Here is a 25,245-nt window from a genome sequence, read left to right on the forward strand (position 1 = left end):
TCTGAATCGAACTGACTCAAAACCTAACATTCCCATTTCAAGTTTTCCGATGGAATTCATTGTTGTGGAAACTGCATTTTCTGCCAGAAATCCATCCTACAAAAAATTCCCAAGCATCTCGACTTAAAAACCTTCCCTATTTGACTTTGGTTTTAAATTGCAGCATTGGAGGTTTTTAAAAAAACAGATTAGACAATCAACTGTCAGGGACGCTCTAGATAATACACAGTCCTGCTGTGAGTGCAGGGGACTGAACTAGAAGATCTGTCAAGGTCCTTTCCAGTCCTGTGTTTCTATGATTCTATGATTCTCTGCTATTTCAAAGAGATCACAGTTCAATATTTTCTTCCAAGTAGATACTTATAGACAGTAATCAAGTCATTCCTCAACCTTCTATTTGTTAAGAAGAATAGATTATTGTACAATGTATACTGTATAATAGACCTTAGGGTGCAGCAGAGGGTAAGGGATTGAAAAGGGCCAGCTATAATGTATAATGGGTACTAGGTGCAGCAAAGGGTCGGGGTGGGGAAGGGGCAGCTATACTGTATAATGGGCACCAGGAGGCAGCAGAAGATAAGGGAAGAGAAGGGGACAGGCACATACTGTATATTTGTAAGATCATGTCACAAATTGCACAAAACTAGAGGCTGAGTTGAGAAGTTTTTAGAGCAGTGGCTTTCAACCTTTTTTTCATTTGTGGACCCCTGAAAAATTTTGAATGCAGGGGCAGACTCTTTTGGAATTTCAAGCTATGGTATTCAGACCCCTGCCATAGAAGCCTGTGACCGAAAACTGACTGAACAGAATTCAACTATAAATGTTGCAAATGTTCAGATGCGTGAGAAAGGGTGCTAAACTGTGGGCATCAATGGTAATGACAACACTTCGGGTTTTGTCTTGTAGGAGTAGTCACATGCTTTTGATTTATCTGAAAAATTGAATTCCTTATGTGGGATCTGAAACTTTATTTTCATAGTCACTTTTTGTGGACCCCTTAGACATAGTCTGTGGACCACAGGTTGAAAACCACTGTTTTAGAAAAGTTGGCCCATGAACTATGAAAATAATCCAATCTCTTGGTGGCTCCACTTGAAACTTTGAAACAGGAGTAGGCAACCTATGGCATGTGTGCCAAAGGCGGCACGCAAGGTGGCACTCACAATGGCCAGGTCCTGGCCACCGGTCCAGGGGCTCTGCATTTTAATGTAATTTTGAATGAAGCTTCTTAAACATTGTAAAAACCTTATTTACTTTACATACAACAGTAGTTTAATTATATATTATAGATTTATAGAAAGAGGCCTTCTAAAAACGTTAAAATGTATTACTGGCACATGAAACCTTAAATTACAGTGAATAAATGAAGACTTGGCACACCACTTCTGAAAGATTGCCGACCCCTGCTTTGACAGAAACAAAAACAAAAACAAAACCCTTGGTCAAAAATATCTCATTTTCCACCTGAGGCGAATAGACAGAATATCTCTTCAGGGATCACAATGTAATGGATAAAACTGCTTTTGTTCACAGCTACAGAAACATGTTTATAGAACCCTTTGGTAGCATGTGCCACAATACTTGTGAGATCCCTGAAACAGGAAGGAGTGGAAGGTGGGAGGAGAGTGAGAAAGAATAAAAATCCCCCAGGTCTTTTTGATTTGAAATTAACAATAACATGAGAGCCTACATCAAAGAAAGAGCTTCTTTCAGGTATGAATGATGACAATGGATCACTCTAATTAGTGAGTATTTATTTAGTTATGATTGCTATTGTAGTGCACAGGTACATATGTGATGTCTGTCTTAGACTTAGCTGGATGCAGGATGGATGGATGGAAGCTGTGAACTACATGTGTGTGTGTGAGAGCAATCGAATGGAATATATATGATCACTGTTCAAGACAGTACAGATGAAGTGTCTCTTTCAAAACAGGTAAATTTTTAATTCTATATTTTTAGTGGAAATTTTCACCAAAATAATCCATTTCCTAAAAGTAAAATAAAATAAAATAAACATATTTTCATTGAAAAAGAGATAATCACCAAAGTGTTATTTTTAAAATTATGTTTGACAACCAAAAACAAAACAAATCAAAACAAAAATTGGAGATTGTGTTTTTTTCAGTGAAAACTCAAAACACTTCAAAAATATTGAAGAAATGAGAAAACACTTTTATTTTCATCAAAATTGTCCATGAGGGAAAATATTTCCCCAACCAGTTCTTTTGTTTCTGGCAAACTTCTCATCTTTGCATTGTTGCATAAGAACACAAGAATGGCCATACTTCATCAGACGAATGGTCCATCTAGGTGCTTCGGAGGGAATGAACAGAACAGGTAATCACCAAGTGATCCATCCCCCGTCGCCCGTTCCCAGCTTCCAGCAAACAGAGGCTAGGGACACTTCAGAGCATGGTTTTGCATCCCCTTATCAAGTTCTTCTTTGAACCCTGTTATAGTTTTGGGCTTGAGAACATTCTGTGGCAAAGAGTTCCACAGATAATAGCTAGAGGCTCAGATACCTCCTCTATTAGCTCCTTGAGTATTCTAGGATGCATTTCGTCAGGCCCTGTTGACTTGCAGGCATCTAACTTTTCTAAGTGATTTTTAACTTGTTCTTATTTTATTTTATCTGCTAAACGTACCCCCTTCCCATTAGCATTTTCTACATTTTCCTCTCTTATTATCTGTCCCTTTCTTAATGATTCCCAACATTCTGTTCACTTTTTTAACTGCCCCTGCACTTTAACTGCACTTTTTTAACTGACTCCAAGATCTCTTGCTTGAGTGGTAACAGCAAATTTAGACCCCATCATTTTATATGTTTAGTTGGGATTATGTTTTTCAATGTATATTATTTTAAATTGTTCCATTCTTGTAATCCTTGTTATTGTCCAGATCTGCACTCCCTCTATTTCTATTGTATCCTCTTTTGAGACGGGGCTAGCAGAATCAGAACACATTCCATTTGGAGATATCTTGTTAGTAGATCAAATGGCATTAGACTATATTCAGTGCTACTCTTCAACACATTACATATGCATCCAGGCTGGGATTGTCAAAGGAGTTTAGGTGACAGAAAGCCATGTGTTGTTCCTTTAAAAATAAAAGCTAGTAAGACACTGCAATAACTTTATACACTTGGGTAAATCTCTTCCCATAGATTCTCAGTTCGTAGATTCATAGATGCCAAGGCCAGAAGGAACCATTGTGCTCATCTAATTTGACCTCCTGCAGAACACAGGCCAGAGAACTTTCCCAAAATAATTCATAGAACAGAGATTTTATAAAAACATCCAGTCTTGATTTAAAATGGAGTGGGAAACAGAGGGAAACATGTTCCCCTTTCCCCCGTGCTATAGGATCGTTGAATTAACTAATTAAAGTTTGAGAGACAACATAGGTGAATCATCTTCTGTTGAACCTCACTCGCCTTTTCTCTCTAATATCCTGGGACCAACCTAGCTACCACAACACTGCATACACTAACTAATGTGTGTGACTTTCACAGTTACAGTGCTAGCTGCATTGTGTGCCTTTTCTGAGAGCCTCATGTCTTGGGTCTCCAACCCTTCCCTGTTCTGGGATGGTATCTTGTGCTTCTCTCACTCTTAAAAGGGGATGGGAGCACACTGCCCTATGCACAAACTACTTAGCACCCTGCAGGGCCATTTGAGCCAGAGAATGAAAATGATGCTGTAGCCTGGTGGTTAACGTGCTCACTTGAGTGAGAGGAGACCAAGGATCACACTCCCTTTGCTGAAATAGATCATACAAAACAGAACAGATACAGGAGAAGAGTTTGAGAGAGAGAGCTCCCCCATAGCCCAGTGGTTAGGGCTCTCCTCCAGTATCCCAATTTCAAATCCCTTCTGCACAGGCAGGGCCGGCTTTAGGAAGTGCGGGGCCCAATTCAAACATTTTCGGCAGGGCCCTGGCAGGGATGACTTAAAAAAAAAGTGGAAAAAAAAGCCTTCCATTTCTTTCATGTATTATTTATTTTCCATAACTATATGAATAATAAAATTATATATTATATACATTGCATCATATATGCTGTTGATTGGCTATTAATGACCACCATTTCACATGTGTGGGTCCCCGCCACTCCCTGGGAGTGTGCACGTGTTGGTCCCAGCTGCTCCCTGCCCCCCTCATTGAAGCAGGTGTGCAGGGTTACTCCCCTGGAAACTGCAGGGCAGCAGTGGACATGGGGCTGGCTGGAGGTAGGGCAGGGGCTGACTGGAGGTAGGATCTGGCTGCAGGCAGGGCAAGGGTGTGGGGCTGGTTGGAGACAGGGGGTGTGGGGCAGGCTGGCTTCAGGCAGGGCCGCAGGGGGGTGCAGCAGGGGTTTGCAGGTCTGGAGACAGCGGAGTGTGGAACTGGCTGGCTTCAGGCAGTGGGGTGCAGCAGGGGTTGACTGGAGACAGAGCAGAGGGTGCGGGCTGGGCAGGGTGTGCAGGGCTGGTGCGGGTAGCAGTGTGTGTGGGGCTGGCTGGCTTTGGGCAGGGCTGCAGGGGTGTGTGGTAGGGATTGGCTGGAGACAGGACAGGGGGTTTGGCAGGAGCTGGCTGTGGGCACGGAGTGCAGAGCTGGCTGCAGGCAGGGGGGGCCGGACTGGTGTGGGCAGGTCAGGGGGTGGAGCAGAGGCAGCTGGAACCCCAGCCCTTTAAGTAGCCCCCAAACCCCCTTCTACCCCGCCCCGGACCTTTTAAATAGCCGCGGGAGCGCTAGGGAATGCATGGGGGAGGCGGGGCTCCGGCAGCTATTTAAAGGACCGGGGTGGCAAAGGCAGCTGGAGCCCCGGGCCCTTTAAATAGCCCCCGGAGCCCCTCACTGTCCCAGGGCTCTGGGGGCTATTTAAAGGGCCCAGAGCTCCAGCTGGGGTCGCGGGGCTTGCTACGCTCCGGCTGGAGCGTGGCAAGCCCCGCGGCCTCGCTCTCCGGGCCAGAGAGCCGCAAAGCCCCGCCGCCGTGCTGCCCCGGCCGGAGCGCTGTAAAGCCCTGCCGCCGTGCTGCCCCGGCCGGAGCCCCAGCCGGAGCGCGGCAAGCCCCGCCGCCCCGGCTGGAGATCTAGCTGGGAGAGCGGGGCCAAGCCGCGCTCCCGCTGGCGCTTCACTCAAAGGAGCGGGACCATGGAAGACCCCGGAGCAGACCGCAGCCGGGGATCGGGGTAAGTTTAAAAAAAAAATTAAAAAGGTGCCTAAGGCACGGGGCCCTCTTAGGCGCGGGGCCTGATTCTCCGGAATCGGTCAAATCAGCCTAAAGCCGGCCCTGTGCACAGATACATTGGGGAATCAAAGTGGGCCTTGCACATTGCGCATAAGTCCCCTAACCACTGGGGTAAAGATTATAAAGAAGTAACCACCATCACCTCCCCTTGGTGCTTTGTGAATTCTTTACTTTACTTTACCCTGAAAAATGAAACATAAAGTTCTAGATCAAAATGAAATTAAAATTTTGTATTTGACATTGCCGAAATGTTTCCAGTGTTTTGGTTCCATGAAAACCATTTGGAGAACTCTGCATGAACTTTAGTCTGCGGTTTTCAGTGAATAAACTATTTGTCTGAAAAATTTCACGAAGCTCTAATTTACACTATTGACAATGTAGAATCACTCCTCTGAACTCGGATCAATAGTGATTCTGGATATACACTGGTGTAACTGAAGGCAGATTTGAGAATGATATACCTGCCAAGCAGGCAGAAGGGGATTTTTACTCCTTCCTTTCTGCTGTTTTTCTCCAACACCTCCTCTTATAGGTGAGTTACTGTCATTTTTCCACAAAAACTACCATGACCAATTGGTGCAAATTGCACTGATTTTTCTTTTTAAACCTTTTTTTTCTTTTGGTCACCTTATGCCCAAGGTCTGAGTTTGCTGCCTCCTCAACTGAATTTATAGAAGGGCCCCTCCGGTAATTTGGATGAAGTTGTGACATTGTGCAGTCTATATGGGTTTATAAAAAAGCAGTAGTAAGTAAATATAATATAACTGAAATATGCTTCATGCAAAAAGTTTCTTGTAAGGTATCATTACAAAGTTTATAATCTGCTGAGTATGATCATTCTATTTGTATAAATGTACCGCTCTTGTATCTGGAACTAAAAATATGAAATATAACTCTGATGGCCAATTACAATTATGCAAAGTGTGGGCCATTAATGGTGGTTTGGAATTTTAATGGCTCTCATCAACCAGGACAATTGACTGAGGCTCTGTTTGCAAGCAAACCTTCCTGTGAGTCAGGCTGGGAGGAATGAAGGCTTGGGGTCTTACAGTGACATGCTATCAGGTCACATGAACTGGAATCCATCTTTAACCTAGTGCTTTTCCAGTGGGGGGGGGGGTGCGGTGGAAACCAAGAGAGAGACAAAGGATTCCCACCTTATACAAAAAGGGGTGGAACAGATCAAAGGAGGTGAGCCATCATGAAGAATTCCCTAGCTACCACCTGAGCTGGAACAAGAGCTGTACCAGGGAAAAGAATTGTGCCCAGGCCTGGAAGATGTCTGGTATGAGGAAAAAACTTACTGACGCATCTCTGAGAGTGAGATTCATAGACTCATAGACTCTAGGACTGGAAGGGACCTCGAGAGGTCATCAAGTCCAGTCCCCTGCCCCCATGGCAGGACCAAATACTGTCTAGACCATCCCTAAAAGACATTTATCTAACCTACTCTTAAATATCTCCAGAGATGGAGATTCCACAACTTCCCTAGGCAATCTATTCCAGTGTTTAACTACCCTGACAGTTAGGAACTTTTTCCTAATGTCCAACCTAAATCTCCCTTGCTGCAGTTTAAGCCCATTGCTTCTTGTTCTATCATAAAGGCTAAGGTGAACAAGTTTTCTCCCTCCTCCTGATGACACCCTTTTAGATACCTGAAAACTGCTATCATGTCCCATCTCAGTCTTCTCGTCTCCAAACTAAACAAACCCAATTCCGTCAGCCTTCCTTCATAGGTCATGTTCTCAAGACCTTTAATCATTCTTGTTGCTCTTCTCTGGACCCTCTCCAATTTCTCCACATCTTTCTTGAAATGCAGTGCCCAGAACTGGACACAATACTCCAGTTGAGGCATAACCAGTGCAGAGTAAAGCGGAAGAATGACTTCTCGTGTCTTGTTTACAACACACCTGTTAATGCATCCCAGAATCACGTTTGCTTTTTTTACAACAATATCACACTGTTGACTCATATTAAGCTTGTGGTCCACTATGACCCCTAGATTTCTTTCTACCATACTCCTTCCTAGACAGTCCCTTCCCATTCTGTATGTGTGAAACTGATTGTTCCTTCCTATCTTTAGTGAACTTCATTCTGTTTACCTCAGACCATTTCTCCAATTTGTCCAGATCATTTTGAATTTTGACCCTGTCCTCCAAAGCAGTTGCAATCCCTCCCAGTTTGGTATCGTCCGCAAACTTAATAAGCGTACTTTCTATGCCAACATCTAAATCGTTGATGAAGATATTGAACAGAGCTGGTTCCAAAACAGACCTCTGCGGAACCCCACTTGTTATACCTATCCAGCAGGGTTGGGAGCCATTAATAACTGTTCTCTGAGTACGGTTATCCAGCCAGTTATGCACCCACCTTATAGTAGCCCCATCTAAATTGTACTTTCCTAGTTTATCTATAAGAATATCATGCGAGACCGTATCAAATGCCTTACTAAAGTCTAGGTATATCACATCCACCGCTTCTCCCTTATCCACAAGGCTCATTATTCTATCTGTATTCAGTTTGATTAGACATAGATTTGCGGGTTTTATTTTATTTTGCTTGGTGACTTACTTTGTTCTGTCTGTTACTACTTGGAACCACTTAAATCCTACTTTCTGTATTTAATAAAATTACTCTTTACTTATTAATTAACTCAGAGTATGTATTAATACCTGGGGGAGCAAAAAAATGTGCATATCTCTCTATCAGTGTTATAGAGGGCAAACAATTTATGAGTTTACCCTGTATAAGCTTTATACAGGGTAAAACGGATTTATTTGGATTTAGACCTTATTGGGAGTTGGGCATCTGAGTGCTAAAGGTGAGCACACTTCTGTGAGCTGTTTTCAGGTAAACCTGCAGCTTTGGGGCAAGTAATTCAGACCCTGGGTATTTGCTGGAACAGACGGGAGTGTCTGGCTCAGCAAGACAGGGTACTGAAGTCCTGAGCTAGCAGGGAAGGCAGGGGCAGGGGCACATCAGTTGGCAGCTCCCAGGGGGGTTTCTGTGATCTAGTCTGTAACAGAAGTTACTCCTGAAGAGATCAGAATTAACACCATTGACTTTAATAGGATTATTCTTTATTGACATGAGGTGTAAATGACAGAAGAATTAGGCCCATATACTTGAAATGAATGAGGTCACCTATAGTCAGACTGAAGAAAGTACTTTTCTTCCCTTCAATAATCTAAATATCCATCTATCCCGGTATTAGCTCATCTATGTGTAACCCATGCACACTGAGTGTGGAGCTGTGTCCCCCTCTGCTGGTGACTGGGCCATATAGAGGTTGATGGGCGTTGGCTAACAGAGATGACTTTTTTAGCATAGACAGTAGACGTTCATGTGTTAAGTTCCAGAGGTCTCAGGTCTAATTCATGCAGCCAATAACCTATCCAGGGCCATGATGCTTCATATCTATCTATTTTATAAGGTTTCCCACCACCATGGTGTCTGAGTGCCTTTTCACTTCCTTAGGTGGTGAAACATCCTGATGACATGAAAGGAAGAAACCAATCCACTGCAATAGAGTTCATCCTCCTAGGATTTTCTGGTCTATCTAACCTTCCAGTTTTACTCTTTGTGTTGGTCCTAGTTACGTACATGATCATCCTGCTGGGGAATGCTCTCATAGTTCTTATAACATTTGCTGACCCAGCCCTTCACACCCCCGTGTATTTTTTTCTCCGGAACTTGTCCTTCCTGGAGATCTGCTACACCTCAGTTACTATCCCTGAAATGCTGGTCAACCTCCTCACCAGGGAGAAAACCATCTCATTTTCCAGTTGTGCTGCACAGATGTATTTCCTCATCTCTCTAGGTGGCACAGAGTGCTGCCTGCTGATCCTGATGGCATATGACCGATATGTGGCCATATGCCACCCGCTGGTGTATACTGCCATTATGAACAAAGGTGTTTGCATGCAGCTTGTGGGCATTGCATGGCTAAGCAGCAGGCTTTTGACACTAATGCATGTCACATGGGTATTTAATCTCCCCTTCTGCCCATCTAATGAGATTGACCATTTCCTTTGCGATGCTCCACCTGTACTTGAGCTGGTCTGTGGGAACACCTACATGATTGAAATTGAAGCCCTTACCTCAACTGTGCTATTTGTCGTGACCCAATTTGCACTGATACTTTGGTCCTACATTTGCATTTTGGCCACAATCCTGAAGATGCCGTCTGCTGAGGGGCGGCGTAAAACCTTCTCTACTTGCTCCTCACATCTCACTGTGGTGGTCTTGCTCTTCAGCATGGCTGGTCTCACCTACTTCCAGCCCAAGTCCAGTAGTTCACCCACGACCAGCAAATTCTTGTCCCTCTGCTAAACCATCCTCACACCATTGTTAAACCCAGTTGTCTACAGCCTGAGGAACAATGAAGTGAAAGGAGCGATAAGGAGAACCTTTGGCAGGATATTATCTTCCTGGGGACAGCCGTGATTTTGAGATGAATGACTCTGGACTGAAACTTGCGGATCTGAATGTGACCCCAGAATTGGGATCACAATCTGGATCAGCATCTGCCTTTGCAATTCAAAAAGATTCTTGAAAACTGGTTCCTCTTCATTAAGACTGTGTTGCACAAGTGAGCTATAGAATTGTTCTATTGTCCATCACTCCTTCTTCTGGGATGCTTTCTGCTGGTTTGGGCTCAGAATAGGACTCCCAGGAGTTCCCTCAAAGAGCTCAGCAGCATTCTACTCCTGCTTTTTGCCTCAGTTTGTCTGGGGTTTCTTTTAGCACTGATCAACAAAATTACCTCAAAAATGTTTTTTTACAAAAAGGAAATTTTCACTTAAAGAGTCTGCTTTCCTTGGAAATTTTCCATTTTTTAACCAGGAATCCAGATCCTCCCCAAATATTCCTTTCTTTGGTTGGTTTTGGACATTTTTTGTTTTGTTTCTCATTTGCTGAAAAACAAAACTTTTTTTTTGGATTTTTGACAAAAAAATGAAATTTTTCAAGGGAAAAAAAATTCTGATCCATTGTGATCAAATTTTTTGAAATGCTAATCAAACTTATTCACTCTAAAATTGGAGGAGAAAAAAAACATGGAGAAGAAGAAAATGAAGTGGTGGTGGATGCAGTCAGTAGAAAGAGATGTGGTACTGCATTTAAGTTCTGGCTGTCTGTCCATCTAGGATATTTCTCTTATTGTTGTTCACTTATTGTAATGATTTCTGTCTTTGCTTTTAATTGTATACCTCTCAAAAACTGACACCAAAATCTCACTGGTGTAAATGGGACCAAAATTTCTCGGAACCTGTTTTCTAACTTTTATTCAACATAAAATCTACAAACCCAGAGACTTTTGTGACATTTACCCTTGCTTACTGTGGATTTGCTTCTGGATAAATTCAGTCATTAATATGAGGAGATGCATAGGGAAATATGTGTACAAACAAGCATATGCAAATGATGGAAAGAGACAGAGATCATGCTGTTTCTGTCTCTCTCGCTCTCTCCTTATTTCTTGGTCAATAATTCAGATTAGGTGTAGCTCATTGCAGAAACTACAAAGTGCTCATTTCTAACCAATGAAAGCAAAATGTTCAAGAGTGTCTATTTAATTTAGGAGTCTAAGTCCCATGTGTAAAAGTGACATGGGTGCCTAGATCCCATCAGCTTTGAATGTTAATTTACAATATTTGTTAGTCTATTTTTCTCAGCCCTCACTGATTCTCTAGCTATCTGTCTGGTCCCTGTCTCCTTGGTATTTAGGTAAGTCAGTTATGTATGTGTGTGTATGTAGCTATGTAGTCAAATGTGTGAGATCCTGTCATGGTATAATTCCCCACTCTGAACCTTAGCGTCCAAAAGATGCGGTACCAGCATGAATTCCTCTAAGCTCAATTACCAGCTTAGTACCTGTAGCGCTGCCACCAACCAGGAATTACAGTGCCTGGTACACTATGGTCCCCCCAAAACCTTGCCCAGAGACCCCCAAGACCCAGACCCTCTGGATCTTAACACAAGGAAAGTAAACCCTTTCCCTCACCGTTGCCTCTCCCAGGCTTCCCCTCCCTGGGTTATCCTGGAAGATCACTGTGATTCAAACTCCTTGAATCTTAAACAGAGAGGAAAATTCACCTTCCCCCCCTCCCAGTCTCTTTCTGAGAGAGAAAGTAATCCTAACACAGAGAGAAATTAACCTTTCTCTCCCCCTTCCCTCCTTTCTCCCTAACAAGTCCCTGGTGAATCCAGACCCAGTCCCCTGGGATCTCACCAGAATAAAAAAAAAACAATCAGGTTCTTAAACAAGAAAAGCTTTTAATTAAAGAAAGAAAAAAACAATAAAAATTATCTTTGTAAATTTAAGATGGAATATGTACAGGGTCTTTCAGCTATAGACACTGGGAACACCCTCCTAGCCTAAGTATTCAAGTACAAATTAAAATCCTTTCAGCAAAATATAAATTTGAACTCCTTCCAACCAAATACACATTGGCAAATAAAGAAAACAAAAATAAGCCTAACTCGCTTTATCTACCTAGTACTCACCATTCTGAACTTATAAGAGCCTGTATCGGAGAGATTGGAGAGAAATCTGGTTGCACGTCTGGTCCCTCTGAACCCCCAGAGTGAACAACAACCCAATTCTAACAGCACACACAAAAACTTCCCTCCCTCAAGATTTGAAAGTCCCCTGTCCCCTGATTGGTCCTCTGGTCAGGTGACAGCCAGGCTTTCTGAACTTTTTAACCCTTTACAGTCAAAAGAGATATAAAGTACTTCTGTTCTGTTCTATTAACTCCTATTATCTGTTTATGACAGATCCCATGTGTGTGTCATCAGCGCCTTGAGGCAGTCCTTCTTTCTCTCTGGCCCAATAGTTATTTAAATATTTATTGCAAAGTGGAACAGCCTCAGCAGGATAGAGCTCTGCCTAAGAATACCCTATAGGCCAGTAGTTAGAGCATTCAGCTGAGATGTGGGAGGCTGACATTCAAACCATGCCGCTGGAATCAGGCAGAGTGCAGACTCAAACCTAGGTCTCCCACACAGAGCGTAAGCTTGAAGGGATAGAGGTATTCAGACAGAAAACTCTCTGAATCGCTCTAGAGTTGTTCCACCTTGTAGAACTGATGACATATTCATCAGACCAGAGTAAGAATGACTGGTTGCACTGACTGTTTGGACAATCAGCTAGAAAGATGGAGCCTTTGGTTCTAGTCTCCATGCCAGTGAAAGTACAATTAGCTTGCAAAGTGGAACAGCTTCAACAGGGAAGATTGAAAGCCACCTTCAAATACTGTAGTCCATGGATTAGGACACTACCCTAGGAAAAGTAGGTGCAAGGCATTGCTTCTGAACAGATTAGACAAGGGTCTCCTGCCATGAGGCTGGCAAACCAAGTGCCACTTCTGTCCATAGGCTAAGCTAAGAACTGACAAACACAGAGCTGGAACCCAAACCAGCTCACCTCTATGTCAGTTTTGTCCAAAATAGTTATTAGTTGTATAAGAATGAATTTAGTGTTTAGCCTCTATGAAATGTGTGTAAATTGCAGCATGCATTAATCTCACTTGCAATGTCTGTATCCCATGCTCTTAGGAAATACATACATTTTGCTTTTTAACTATGTAAAGGTTTGCTCTGAATCTCTGAACCCAGGCACATGAATCATCTCCCCCTGTCCATTCAGGAGGCCTATCAAGATTCAATGGCCCATTAAGGAACATTGCAATACCAAGGACCAGTGAATGTTTCTACCACACCTTGGAAATGCTACATGCTAGGGAGCAGCTGTCCTGGACTGGAAGGCCAAAAGTCAAAGATAAAGCAGGGTCACAAAAATTTGTCATCTCTTTGCTGTTTGAGGGCCAGAGGCATTAAATTAAGGCAGCTATCCCCAGGGGTTACGCCTGGATCTGCCCTGAAAGACATTTTGAATGGACAGATGACTACATCTCTGTCATCTTTAGGAATCATAGATGGTCACTTATTTGTGTGTATCTGTTTGCTTGCTTTAACCTGTAAACAACTCTCTTATTTCTTTTACCTAGTTAATAAACCTTTAGATAGTTTATTACAGGATTGGCTACAGGCGTTTTTTTGGTGTAAGATCTAGGGTAGCAACTGATAGGGGATAAGCGACTGGCCTCTTGGGACTGGAAGCGACCTGAAAATTTTGTTATTTTTGGTGTAATTGATCATTTATCATGAAGTCTAGCTTGCTTGGGTGGCAAGATAGACTGGAGAGTCTAAGGGGAACGTCTGTAACTCCATGTTAAAACTGTTATAGTGATCCAAGAGTTCATATTTGTTTCTGGGTTGGTGAAAGCTAATGACAGAAGACACCAACAGTTTGGGGTGTCTGCCCTGGTTTTGATAGTCTGCCCTGAGCTGGGCACCTACAGTCACGACCCACTCCAGGCAGTGCAACACCCACATTTTAGAGATGTATTCTAAGTATTAGGCTACTGGGTTAAAAGGGGCCCAGCACATCCTCCTCTGGGTGGGTTTGCAAATGCCTAAAAACAAAAAATTACAAATTAAAATGTATAAATCTATGAACAGTCTGTGCAGAGGCTTCCTCACAATACAGCATCATGGCCACTGAGAGTATCCAGAGTGAGACAAAGAACAGCAGCATCAGTGCCTAATGCTGTAGGTAGCAGCCAATGGAAGCAATTCAGATCAGTGATGGACAGGACCTTCTTTGTTGAGGTCCACTCCTGAAGGTCATTTAAATTCCTTTGAGTTTAACTCAGAGACTTGACCCTGATTCACCACTCCTGCATTATTCCAGCTCTGTGGGCTCCATGGATTAAAATAGGTTTATATCAGCTAAAAGTGGAACAGCACATTTATGAATCTGGCTCATTTTTTTTCAGAGCTTTTGAGATAATTCTACCAGGACTTATGAACTCTGGGCCAAAGTCAGCAGTGGTAGAAGTAGCACAACACCTCAGCAGCCAATGATCATGATACATATTCAGCATTGGTGTCTGTAACTTCTTAAGCAATTAGATAATGAAATGTGATAGAGTATATGGGCCAGAATCTTGGTTGTTGTAAACTGGCATAACTTCACTCAAGATAATGCTTCATATCTCCATATAGTGTAAATCAGTATCTCTACATTGGAGGCAAAGGATGAGACATAGATAATAGGCCCTGTATCTATCTATCTATCTATCTATCTATCTATCTATCTATCTATCTATCTACTGCATGTTATAATTGTTTCCACAATTATTGCAAACAACTCTAATCTCAATGCTTAATTCAATGAACTTCCATTCTCACTACATGCCACTCTGACATTTAATCAATGGGGCAGGAAGCCCAGCTGATGTCAATCAAGGTGGCCCCAGCGGAGTCTATGGGCCACTTCCCTTGCTGTGGTACATCAGCAGAGCTCCACTGAGGTCAATGGGCCAGATCCCCAGCTTGGGTAAAGCAATGAAGATCCATTGAAGTCAGTGGGCCAGATCCCCAGCTGATATAAATCAGTGTAGATCATCTGAAGTCATTGGGCCAGATCTCCAGCTTGGGTAAAGCAACATAAATCCTCTGAAATCAACAGCCAGGGGCCCAGATCCCCAGTATAGTTCCACTGAAGTCAGTAAAGCCAGAGTTATAAAATGGAATTATGGAGATTTGAGAACATGACCCATAGAAGCAGTGCATGGTAGACAGTTACTTCACAAGGAGGCATCTCTGCATAATTTCTGCCTTTGATCCAAATAATTGCTTCATGTAATATTTCCAGGGTGAGGAGAAGTTCAACCCATTGATGGGGTAGCCATCCCTTTGAGGGACTCTGGGACACCACACACACACCCTAAAAACTGGATGGGAGCTTGAAGTGGGCAAATCAGATTGCATGTTTTCACTCAAAGGCTTTGAGGTAAGAAGAGTGCATGAAATTGCCTCCCCATAAATACTAAGGAGAAAAATTAAATAGGACACCTGATGCATGGTGGCCTGCTAGCAGAATGTTTATTTTCTGAATAGTTGAAATGTGAAATTCTCTAGGGTCATAGAAAAAGGGTCATCCAGGGAATAAATTTTTCCACTGTCATATTCCCAGAAAGCTTCAACAGGCCAATGTCTGCACTTTGCTTTCTCTTCTAAGGCAATGAATAGTGTAATAGCCTGCAGTAATAAGTTACCACACGGGTCCTTCTAAGCAAGCACATGTATTCTTAAGGTGAAAGCATTATAGGGAACACATATGGAAAACAATGAAAGAATTTAAACACATGCTAAAAAGCTTACTAGAGATCACCTCAACTCCAATCTCAGGCTCTGGTAGGTGACAGTCCTTCAAAACCCACAGCTGTTTTTTCCCTTTGATTACAAGTTCATAATTATCTCAGATTCAGAACAAGAACAACTATGAATAGTTCATTCTTTCCTTTAGATAGCTTGTGTCTTTAATCTTAGCATCACATAACAGGTGATCAGCAGACAATACCATGCAATCACAGTCTCGGTGCTCTGAAAAAGCTTGGAATGAGGTTCAGCTAGGACTCTGGTGCAGTGTGTCTCCTCTCAGGGCACTCTTTCATCAGGAGAAGAAGCCTGCTCAGCTTCGGTGCTTCCTGGGTCCAACCTTGGAGTGTTCAGCCCCCTGTTCACCCTGTGAACTCCCTGCAGCAAGTCTACCTGCATGTCACACTTGGAGAAGCCTTATATGCCCCCAAAGGACCCATCACACCAACTTCACAGTCAGAAGTGACTCTCAGCCAACATTGTAAAACAGAAGGTTTTATTAGTCGAAGAGAACAAAGCATAGAACAGAGATTGTTAGCACAGAAATCATGAACGTTCAGTAAAGTCCATCTTGAGGGGACCCAGAGCTCCAGAGCCCTGCCCTCTCCTCCCTGACTCCCAAGCCAGGAGACTGGTCAGTTTCCAGCTGCCTGGGCTCAGCCCCACCTGTTGCCCCTCCATCCTTTGTCTCTTTCCTGGGCAAATGAGATTACCTGGCCTGCACCTCTCACTTTGCTCTCCAATGCCTCTGGCTGATTCTTGTATAGGATGGGGCCTGGCCATCAGCTGCCAGGCTGCAGAGTGTCGGCCATACTCTGTCCCCAGGCAGCCAGTCAGTAGTCACACCTACCCTCTAGGGTTCCCTACAATGACCACACACCCTTATCCCACCACCTAGATACTTGAGTAATACATGTGGGAAACCGAGGCACACATACAGTATTCAGAAAAAAACATTAAGAATATTCCTATTTCTTCACATCTCTCCCACCTTCAAGACAAACTGAGTGGGTCACTTTATTTAGTGACCTGGGGAAGTTCAACCTCTGCCCCCCATAACAAAGCCTGGGCTATAACATTTTGGCACTCTCCTTAACATGGACCACTTCCATATCATAATCCTGGAGGGTCAAACTCCACCTCAGCATCTTGGCATTAGCCCCTTTCAATTGGTGCAGTTTTTTAAGACTCCACAGCAGGGCCAGAGAATTGTCCACTTCTCAGAGCATAGCTTAAAAAGGCTGAGTTAGCTCATAATGAGAGGTAGGAATTTACATTCACCTCTTCTTAGAAATTCCTCAGGCAAGCCACTTGACATAGTTTGCCTCTAAAGTCCATTATTGTCTGGCCCATTGTTCACTAGAGTCCTTTGAAGTTCATAACACTTCCTACAGTTCACATCCCATCTCCTCGCTGATGAGGGTATGTACAAACACAGCCCAGAATAATATACAAACTTTGAATTAGCACAATTGACTCCAAAGACTTTTAAACTTAATCCAATCAGGTTTTTTCAAGGATTTTGCCGGGACTTACCATATCTGTCCCATGCACAATGCTTAAAGACCACTTAGAAACACATAATTGACTTGGCCTGTAGTGAAGCCTCCCAGAACTGTGTTCTGTTTACATGAGTTTTCATAATGCACCCATCATCACAGTACCTTAGTGCTACCCTGTAGTGCATTAATGAACATCTCTGCAGTTAACTGGAATCCTCCTGTTCATTTAGGAATATGAACCTCTGCAATGGGGAGAAAATATTAACCTATATTAATAGGTAAAAAGGTTCTTGGTGAAGAACATCTTGCTTAAAATTTTGCCCAGAGCTTCTTTTATCTCCTGGTTTCTCAGGCTGTAAATGAGTGGATTTATTATTGGGGAAACCACAGTATACAACACAGCAGCCATCATGCCCTGATACGGGGAAGATGCTGATCCCTGCCTTAGGTACGTATATATGCCAGTGCTGATAAACAATGAAAACACAAGTAAGTGTGGCAAACAAGTGGAGAAGGATTTATACCTGCCCTGTGCAGAGGGGATTCTTAGCACAGCAAAAAAGATGTGAATGTAGGACACAAATATTGAAATGAAGAAAAATAAACCCACCAAAGCACTTAATACAATAACCACAATTTCATTAGCGCTTGTATCACCACAAGAGAGTTTCAGTAGCTGTGGGATATCGCAGAAGAACTGATCAACAACATTGGACCCACAGAAAGGTAATAGGAAGATATTAGCAGTGTGGCACAATGAATAGATACAGCTGCTGATCCAGGAACTAGCTGCCATCCGTGCACATACCCCTCTGGTCATAATGACCCTGTAACGCAAAGGATGGCAGATTGCAACGTAGTGGTCATATGCCATTGCAGTGAGAAGGGTCACCTCTGCAAAGGCAAAGGTGATGCCAAAATAGAGTTGGGCAGCACAGCCAAAGAAAGAGATCAGCCTGGTGTTGTTTAAGGAGTTCACCATGGTCTTGGGGACAGTGACGGAGATGTAGCAGACATCTAGGAAGGACAAGTCGCCCAGGAAGAAGTACATTGGGGTGTGAAGGTGGTGGTCAATGGCAATGGCTATGATGATGAGAAGATTGCTCACCAGGGCTGCCAGATAAATCACTAGAAACACCAAGAAGTGTAAAATCTGCAACTCCTGAACATCAGAGAATCCCTGGAGAAGGAACTCGGTCACAGTGCTTTGGTTGACCATTTCGTGCTGTGTGGGGAGAAATTCAACAGTAAAAACCAGGGTCAGGGTAGAAAAGAAGAAAAAAGGACAACATATGTACTTATTCTTCTGTAGAAAAAAATCTGGTTCCTAGAACTAATGTGGAGGGTTTCCTTCTCTAAGGTCAGACAGATCCAAGAAGAAAGTACTAGCAACAAATTATTCTCAATGAAACTTTTATTCAGATACTTTTTGTGTATTTAATGTTCATGATACGTCCTTCAGTGACTTGCAATTTTCCCAAACTTATTTGCTCTTCATAATGCTTCAGCCTCATTTACATCTAGAGAAAGCCGTTGGGTCAAATTCTCTGCTAGTGTAATTTTTACCTTCTATAAAACTGTGTCAGCTTACATCAGCAGAGAATTTTTCTGGCTGTTTTCAATATTTATTTTTGTAACTTCACCAGGCAATATCAATGTTAATTTTTAAACATTAGTATTACCGATTTATATTTTCACAGTTGCAAAAAATGTATGAGTTTTAAGCATTTTTCCTTTGCATTTTATCTATTTAAATTTTCACAGTTGTAGGAAATTATTGGGAGGGTATCATACAATGGGGGGACAGACAATGCTTATTTAATTATATTGAGATTCAAAAAATTGAAGGTTTGTAACCATTAAAATACAAATTGTTAACTTCATGTCAAAATATGCAAATTAACTAGCTTTTAATTAAAACTCTACTAAGTTCTCAAGTAGCATTTTTGTTATTTTGCCTAGCTCTATCTTTTGATTGTTATCAATGGAAATATGTTTTGCTGGTTTGTGTGTTTATGGTAAAATTCATATTTACTGATATTTACTAAGAAATCTCTAACTCCTCCAAGCCTGTTTGTAATTCAATGCAGAGGACATAGGGAAAAAAAGAATCATAATTTTTATATACAGTACACGTGGAAACACATTTCTTTATAATTCTCTGTTCTCTGAGATCTGGAATCACAATCACTGTCCTGTGATTGTGCCATCAATGAACACCCTTGAAAGAGAATTGGCATGAGAATTGGCTCTTGTAGATGCAATTTCTATTGAATTGGATCTCCTAACAAATTTGTGCTTTAAGATTTACTGTAAATGAAAACTGGAATTGTTCTGTCAGCCAGGCAGAAATAGACTTGCAGGTGCCCTGAAGAAAGCAGTCAAATGTGAATTGAATAATCTCTCATTCTGTTCCCTGCTCAGCACCTGGACACTTAGGCTGAGATTTTTTAAGGCTGCCTAAGGGACCTTGATGCCCAATTCCCATTAAATGAGTGGGAGCTGGATGTGCAAATCCTTTAGGCATCCTTGAACATTTTAGCCTTAATCCCGAGGAAGAATTTACTGTTTTACTGAATCTGTCAAACGAGGATAACTTTTCTATCCTTCCCCTCCCATTCATCAGTCCCCTATCCATCCATCTTCACCTGTCCGCATCCTTAACAGCTTCAGCTGGGGTTTTCAAAGTTGCCTAAGAGAGTTAGGGACTCAACTCCATTGACTTCAAGGTGTTTAACTCCCTGTGTCTCTTTGAAATGTATTTCATGAAATGTTTAATGCTTTCTTTCTTTATTTCTCCAATACGTATCACATCCAAACTCACTTCCTATTCCATAAACCACCAAGAAATGAGCTCCTTATCCTGTGCTAGAAAATGACATGCCCAGAATATAAGAAACCTTCTTTCCTCTGCCAAGAAAAATACAATTCACTTGTTATTCTCTGGTAAAATTGCAGTCAGTGCACATGTATTTACAATGTTAATTGTTGTTTTTATGTACTGCCAAAGAGCACCCATTAGCTGTGAGTCTCAGAGCCTACGTCAACTGACTTGGGCTAGTGCCACTGACTATAAAGAGCAGTGTAGACATTCCTGGATGGCCTGGAGGACCAATTCTAAAACCCAATGAAGTGAAATGTTCTCAGAGCCCGGCTCCAGCCTGAACGGGAATGTTAACCTTGCTATTTTTAGCCCCATAGCCTGAGATCCATGAGCCCAAATCAGTTGACTGAATCTTTGAAGCTTGCTGCTATGGGATATTTTTTTTTCTTTGTTTGTTGTATAGACATACTCCTGGTGTCCAAAAGAGCCAGTGCTGTTTTTGGTGGAATAAACATAAGAAAAAGATGGTGGTGATTTGAGTCCCATTCTATCTAATTCCATGGAGCACCTGGAACACAACACTCAGTGCTAGGCATCAACCAGAAAAATAAATGAAGGCAGAAGTGGGGAGGAACAGAGTTTGTATAGGTTGGAGGGACTTAATTGTGAGGAAAGTTTATTCTGTCATAGAATCATAGGACTGGAAAGGACCTTGAGAAGTCTTCTAGTCTGGTCCCCTGGACTCATGGCAGGACTAAGTATTATCTATACCATGTCTGAAATGTGTTTGTCTAATGACATGTGTTTGTCTAACCTGCTCTTAAAAATCTCCAGTGATGAAGATTCTACAACCTCCCTAGGCAATTTATTCCAGTGCTTAACCACTCTGACAATTAGGAAGTTTTTCCTAATGTCCAGCCTAAACCTCCCTTGCTGCAGTTTAAGTCATTTGCTTCTTGTCCTATTCTCAGAGGTTGTAGAAGAATAATTTTTCACTCTCCTCCTTGTAACAACCTTTTATGTGCTTGAAGACTGTTATCATGTCCCCTTTCAGTCTTCTTTTTTTTCAGACTAAACAAACCCAGTTTTTAAAATCTTCTCTCATAGGTCATGTTTTCTAGGCCTTTAATCATTTTTTGTTGCTCTTCTATGGACTTCCTCCAATTTGTCCACATCTTTCCTGAAATGTGGTGCCCACAAGTGGACACAATAGTTCAGTTGAGGCCTAATAAGCTCAGAGTAGAGTGGAAGAATTACTTCTCATGTCTTGCTTATAACACATCCCAGAATGATGTTCGCTTTTTTTGAAAGAGTGTTACACTGCAAAAAGAACAGGAGTACTTGTGGCACCTTAGAGACTAACAAATTTATTTCAGCATGAGCTTTCGTGAGCTACAGTGTTACACTGTTGACTCATATTTAGCTTCTGGTGCACCATGACCCCCAATTCCCTTTTCGCAGTACTCTAGACTCCTAGACAGTCATTTCCCATTTTGTATGAGTTCAATTGATTGTTCCTTCCTAAGTGGCATAGAATTTCATCCTATTTACTTCGGACCATTTCTACAATTTGTCCAGATAATTGTGAATTATATTCCTATCCTTCACTTGCAACCCTTCCCAGCCTCATATCATCTGCAAATTTTATAAGTGTATGCTCTATGTTATTTATAAATCAGTCCATCCGCGAAAGAAGCTATCTATATAGCAATCCATCCATCTCCATAATTATCTATCTATCTATCTAAATCTGCTTTGTCTTTTACATGACACAACACCATCTTCTTGAATCAGACAGCACAGGACATCAACATATACCTTGGTAAATTATCCCACTAAAAGAATATTGATAGAAAGACAGATCTGGATGTCAGTGCAGAAATAAATTCAAGATTTACATTGGCTGGTGCTGAAATCAGAATCATGTTCAGTTACGTGATAGGAAGCTTACCTGCTGGAATCCCAAGGTGAGATGCCCGTATTTTTTAAGATTGTATAAAACTGTAAAATGAAAATAAAACACTGAAAACATGCATTTCTGTATCTTCCTGCCCCCCTAAGTCTGCGACCAAAGAATTACTGATGACTGGGAAAGGGAGACTGACTCATAATGCAGCTGCTTAGAATTGGTTAATAATGTTGATTATAGTTTACCTGTTTCTTAATCAAAGCAAGCAATTCCCACCCTACCAGTACTCTGGAGTCACCATCAGGTATCATGGAAATATATTAAGACAAGATCTGCTTTTGATATGGTGGGTACCCAAGCCGAACCTTCATAGCAGTGAGCCACTGATGCCTTGCCAAGGAGATTTATCCAGGTGATTTCTCTGACGTGTATCAGGGCTGTTATTCCCTGGAGGCCTGCAGAGCTCAGAAGCAAGGACACAGGAGGAATCTGCCTTGTAATCAAGAATAAAAACAATTAGATCGCTAGGACTGGTCCCAAAAAATTCGAGTGAAACCTTTTCTTGCTGGAAAATAAGGCAGCATTGCCTGTGCCAAATGTTCAAAAATGTCTCCTTCCCAAAGTATTCACATTGGCATAAAAATCTAATCTAATCTATTCTAAGGCCAGAAAGGACCATTGTGATCACAAGTCACAGAATATAAGGGGGTCTATTCCCTTCCTCTGGGCCAGCTTTGTTGCAGATGGGGTCGATGGTAAAACTCTCTTTGATTTGAATGTCAATTAGATTGAGTCCTGAGTTCTCTATACACAATATAGGTAGGCCTGTATTATATGGGAGGTGTGTCTACTTAATGTAATGGTTCCTTCCGGCCTTACAATTTACAAATCTATGCACACCCAGTGCAGAGGCTTCCCCACAATACAGCACGATGGCTCCTGAGTGTGTCCAGAGTGAGACAAGTAACAGAAGCATCACTGCCTAATGTTGTAGGTCATGGCTGTGATTAGATGTTAATAGATGTTTGTCTCTGTGCATGTTTTTGGCCGCATATGAGGGTCACCAGTCTGATTAGATGTTAATAGGTGTTTGGCTGCATGTGTGTGTTTCCTTTGTGTGTCCCCACAGCCCAGTGCAAACAGCTGGCATGTCAGATCTTGAGTGAACCACCTAATGACTACAAGATCCGTTAAGGGACAAAGGCATTAAGCCAGGTTTATTGTCAACAAAGCACAGCACTAGTATTCAGCGGAATCCACTGGCGTATACATGTATACTCGTAACAACAGTGAAAGCTGGGACATTCCATTCCTCCCTAAGGCAAACAAAGATACTCTCTGAAATATATCTTTGTATCTCGATACAAACATGATAGTACTGCCCCTGTGACATAATACCTGTAGTTACTTCCCCCTAACATGGCTAGTTATTTTTCATTATCTTATACATGTTGATTTAATTAAAACATTTTTATTACATACTGTTATCCTAACCTTATCTTTCAGGAGGGGTCAGTACATTCCTGTTATCCTTGGGGAATGTTTTTGTACCATCCTTAATATCGGAATGTTCTGGTATCTCTTCATATCAAAACGTGTTTGCATAAGTACTCTGTGACTAACACTTATAGAATGTGTATTTCTGCAATATTAGCCTAGTTCTTGCCAGATTCTGTGAGCAGGTCCCTGCTCTATAAGAAAAAGACCCAAAAATCAGGACTGTCCCTATAAAATCGGGGCATCTGGCCACCCGAGTGGGAAATGTCCTTGTAAAGTGTACGACAGCTGCTTGGGAGATGACAAAGGTACCTACAGACAGGAAGCAGGTGAGAGTTCTTCCCACAGTTTCTGACTCCCTGATGTCCTGCAGAAGGTAAAGGATCCTGAGCTGGGTGGGAGAGGAAATCTGCTCTCCTTGACTGAGTGTGTGGGGAACAACAGGCCACCCCAGTGGAGTGAGGAATCAATAACCTTCCTGTTTGCCTCAGTTCAGGCTATCAGAGTTCCTGGGCCCTGATGGCCAGGGAGTTGGGGCAGAGAGAGGAATTTAGCCTATGGGAAGGTTTGAATAATCTCCTTTGCTAAACCCCTCTGTTGTTACAAGCAGTGCATTGTGGAGAGCCACTTCACAGGGACACATCTCAGCCTTATTTCTGCTTTTAGTTGAGATAATTGCTATGTGTAATATTTCCAGGGCGGGGAGAAGTTCAACTAATTTAGGGGCATCCATCCCCATGGGGGACAGCAGGACATCATATACAAGACTTCAAACTGGATGGGAGATGGGAAGGGGAGGATCAGGTTGCATGTTTACACCGACAAGTTTTGAAGTAAGAAGGGGTCATGAAGTCTTCACTCCACAAGCACTAGACATAAAAATTAAAGACGGGGGCTATCAAACGATGTTGCATGGGTTTCTGCTGTCTGGTGGACTGCTAGTAGAACGTATATTATCTGAATAGTGAAAATATTACCTAATGGAATGTCATGGCAAAAAAGTTCTCCAGGGAATAAACCTGTCCAGAAAATCAATCAATGGGTTAACGAAGGTGCTTGTCATCAGCCTAGTTTCACCAAGTCTTTACAGGATAGGTATATGTCACAGTTTAGAGTAAAAAGCAACAGAGAGTCCTGTGGCATCTTTAAGACTAACAGATGTATTGGAGCATAAGCTTTCATGGGTGAATACCCACTTCGTCAGACATCTCTTAGTCTTAAAGTTGCCACAGGACTCTCTGTTGATTTTTATAGATCCAGACCAACATGGCTACCCCTATGAGTTTAGGGTAATTGATTCTGTGTTCCTCCTCAACAGTTCCTTGAGGGCAGCTACTCCCAGCTCCTAGCTATCACCTTTCTTGAGCAGATGCTCTCTCTCCCTCCTGACTGGAGTTTTTCCAGGCTGCACAGCTCCTTGACTACACTGTGATATTCCCAGAAAACTGAAACTGGCCAGCGTCTGGACTTTGATTTCTGTTTTAAGGCTGTGAACAGCACAATAACCTACAGTTATAAGTTACCACCAAGTCTTTCTAAGCAAGCACATTTATTCTTAAGATGAAAGCATTGCATTGAAAACATTTCAAAAACAATGAAAGAATTTACACACATGCAAACCTTAGCAAAGCTGATCCTACCTCCACCTCAGGCTCTGGTAGGGATGAGTCCTTCAAACCCACAGCTGGTTTTTCCCTTTAGTTACATGTTCATAATTGTCTCAGATTCAGAACCAGAACCACCATGAACAGTTTAAACTTTTATTTAGACAGCCTTGGCTTTTAAACTAAGTGTCATGTTGTGACGAACTGGGAATGTTCTTGATGTTTCCTCTGAATACTGTGTTGGTGCCTCAGTGTCCCCTATGCAATTCTTAAGTATCTAGGTGGTGGGATAAGGGCATGTGATTGCTGAAGAGCAAAGGGACAGTGCACCTAAATGCCTGGCACTCTATCTCCTAGCAATTGATGGCCTGGGCCCCTTCTCTGCAAAGGTGCCAGCTGAAGGTGTTGGAGACAAAGGGATCAGGTGACCTCCTGGCCCGGGAAA

The 25,245-nt window shown here is 42.3% G+C and overlaps 2 protein-coding genes across 2 annotated transcripts; one reads left to right on the plus strand and one right to left on the minus strand.

The window, feature by feature from the left end:
• The first annotated feature begins 8,732 nt into the window (after positions 1–8,732).
• On the plus strand, positions 8,733–9,566 carry LOC127031280 (olfactory receptor 10A3-like). The gene has a single exon (XM_050918029.1). The coding sequence runs from the start codon at positions 8,733–8,735 to the stop codon at positions 9,564–9,566; it is 834 nt and encodes a 277-aa protein (XP_050773986.1).
• A 7,671-nt stretch (positions 9,567–17,237) lies between these two features.
• LOC127031778 (olfactory receptor 14A16-like) lies at positions 17,238–18,185 on the minus strand. The gene has a single exon (XM_050918815.1). The coding sequence runs from the start codon at positions 18,183–18,185 to the stop codon at positions 17,238–17,240; it is 948 nt and encodes a 315-aa protein (XP_050774772.1).
• Positions 18,186–25,245: the final 7,060 nt, after the last annotated feature.

Source organism: Gopherus flavomarginatus, chromosome 11 (assembly GCF_025201925.1).
Source record: "Gopherus flavomarginatus isolate rGopFla2 chromosome 11, rGopFla2.mat.asm, whole genome shotgun sequence".
Taxonomy (NCBI): Eukaryota; Metazoa; Chordata; order Testudines; family Testudinidae; genus Gopherus; species Gopherus flavomarginatus.

Bases quoted from the DNA above. Each gene is read 5' to 3' on its own strand.
- LOC127031280 (XM_050918029.1), top strand. From the start codon at position 8,733: ATGAAAGGAAGAAACCAATCCACTGCAATAGAGTTCATCCTCCTAGGA.
- LOC127031778 (XM_050918815.1), bottom strand. From the start codon at position 18,185: ATGGTCAACCAAAGCACTGTGACCGAGTTCCTTCTCCAGGGATTCTCT.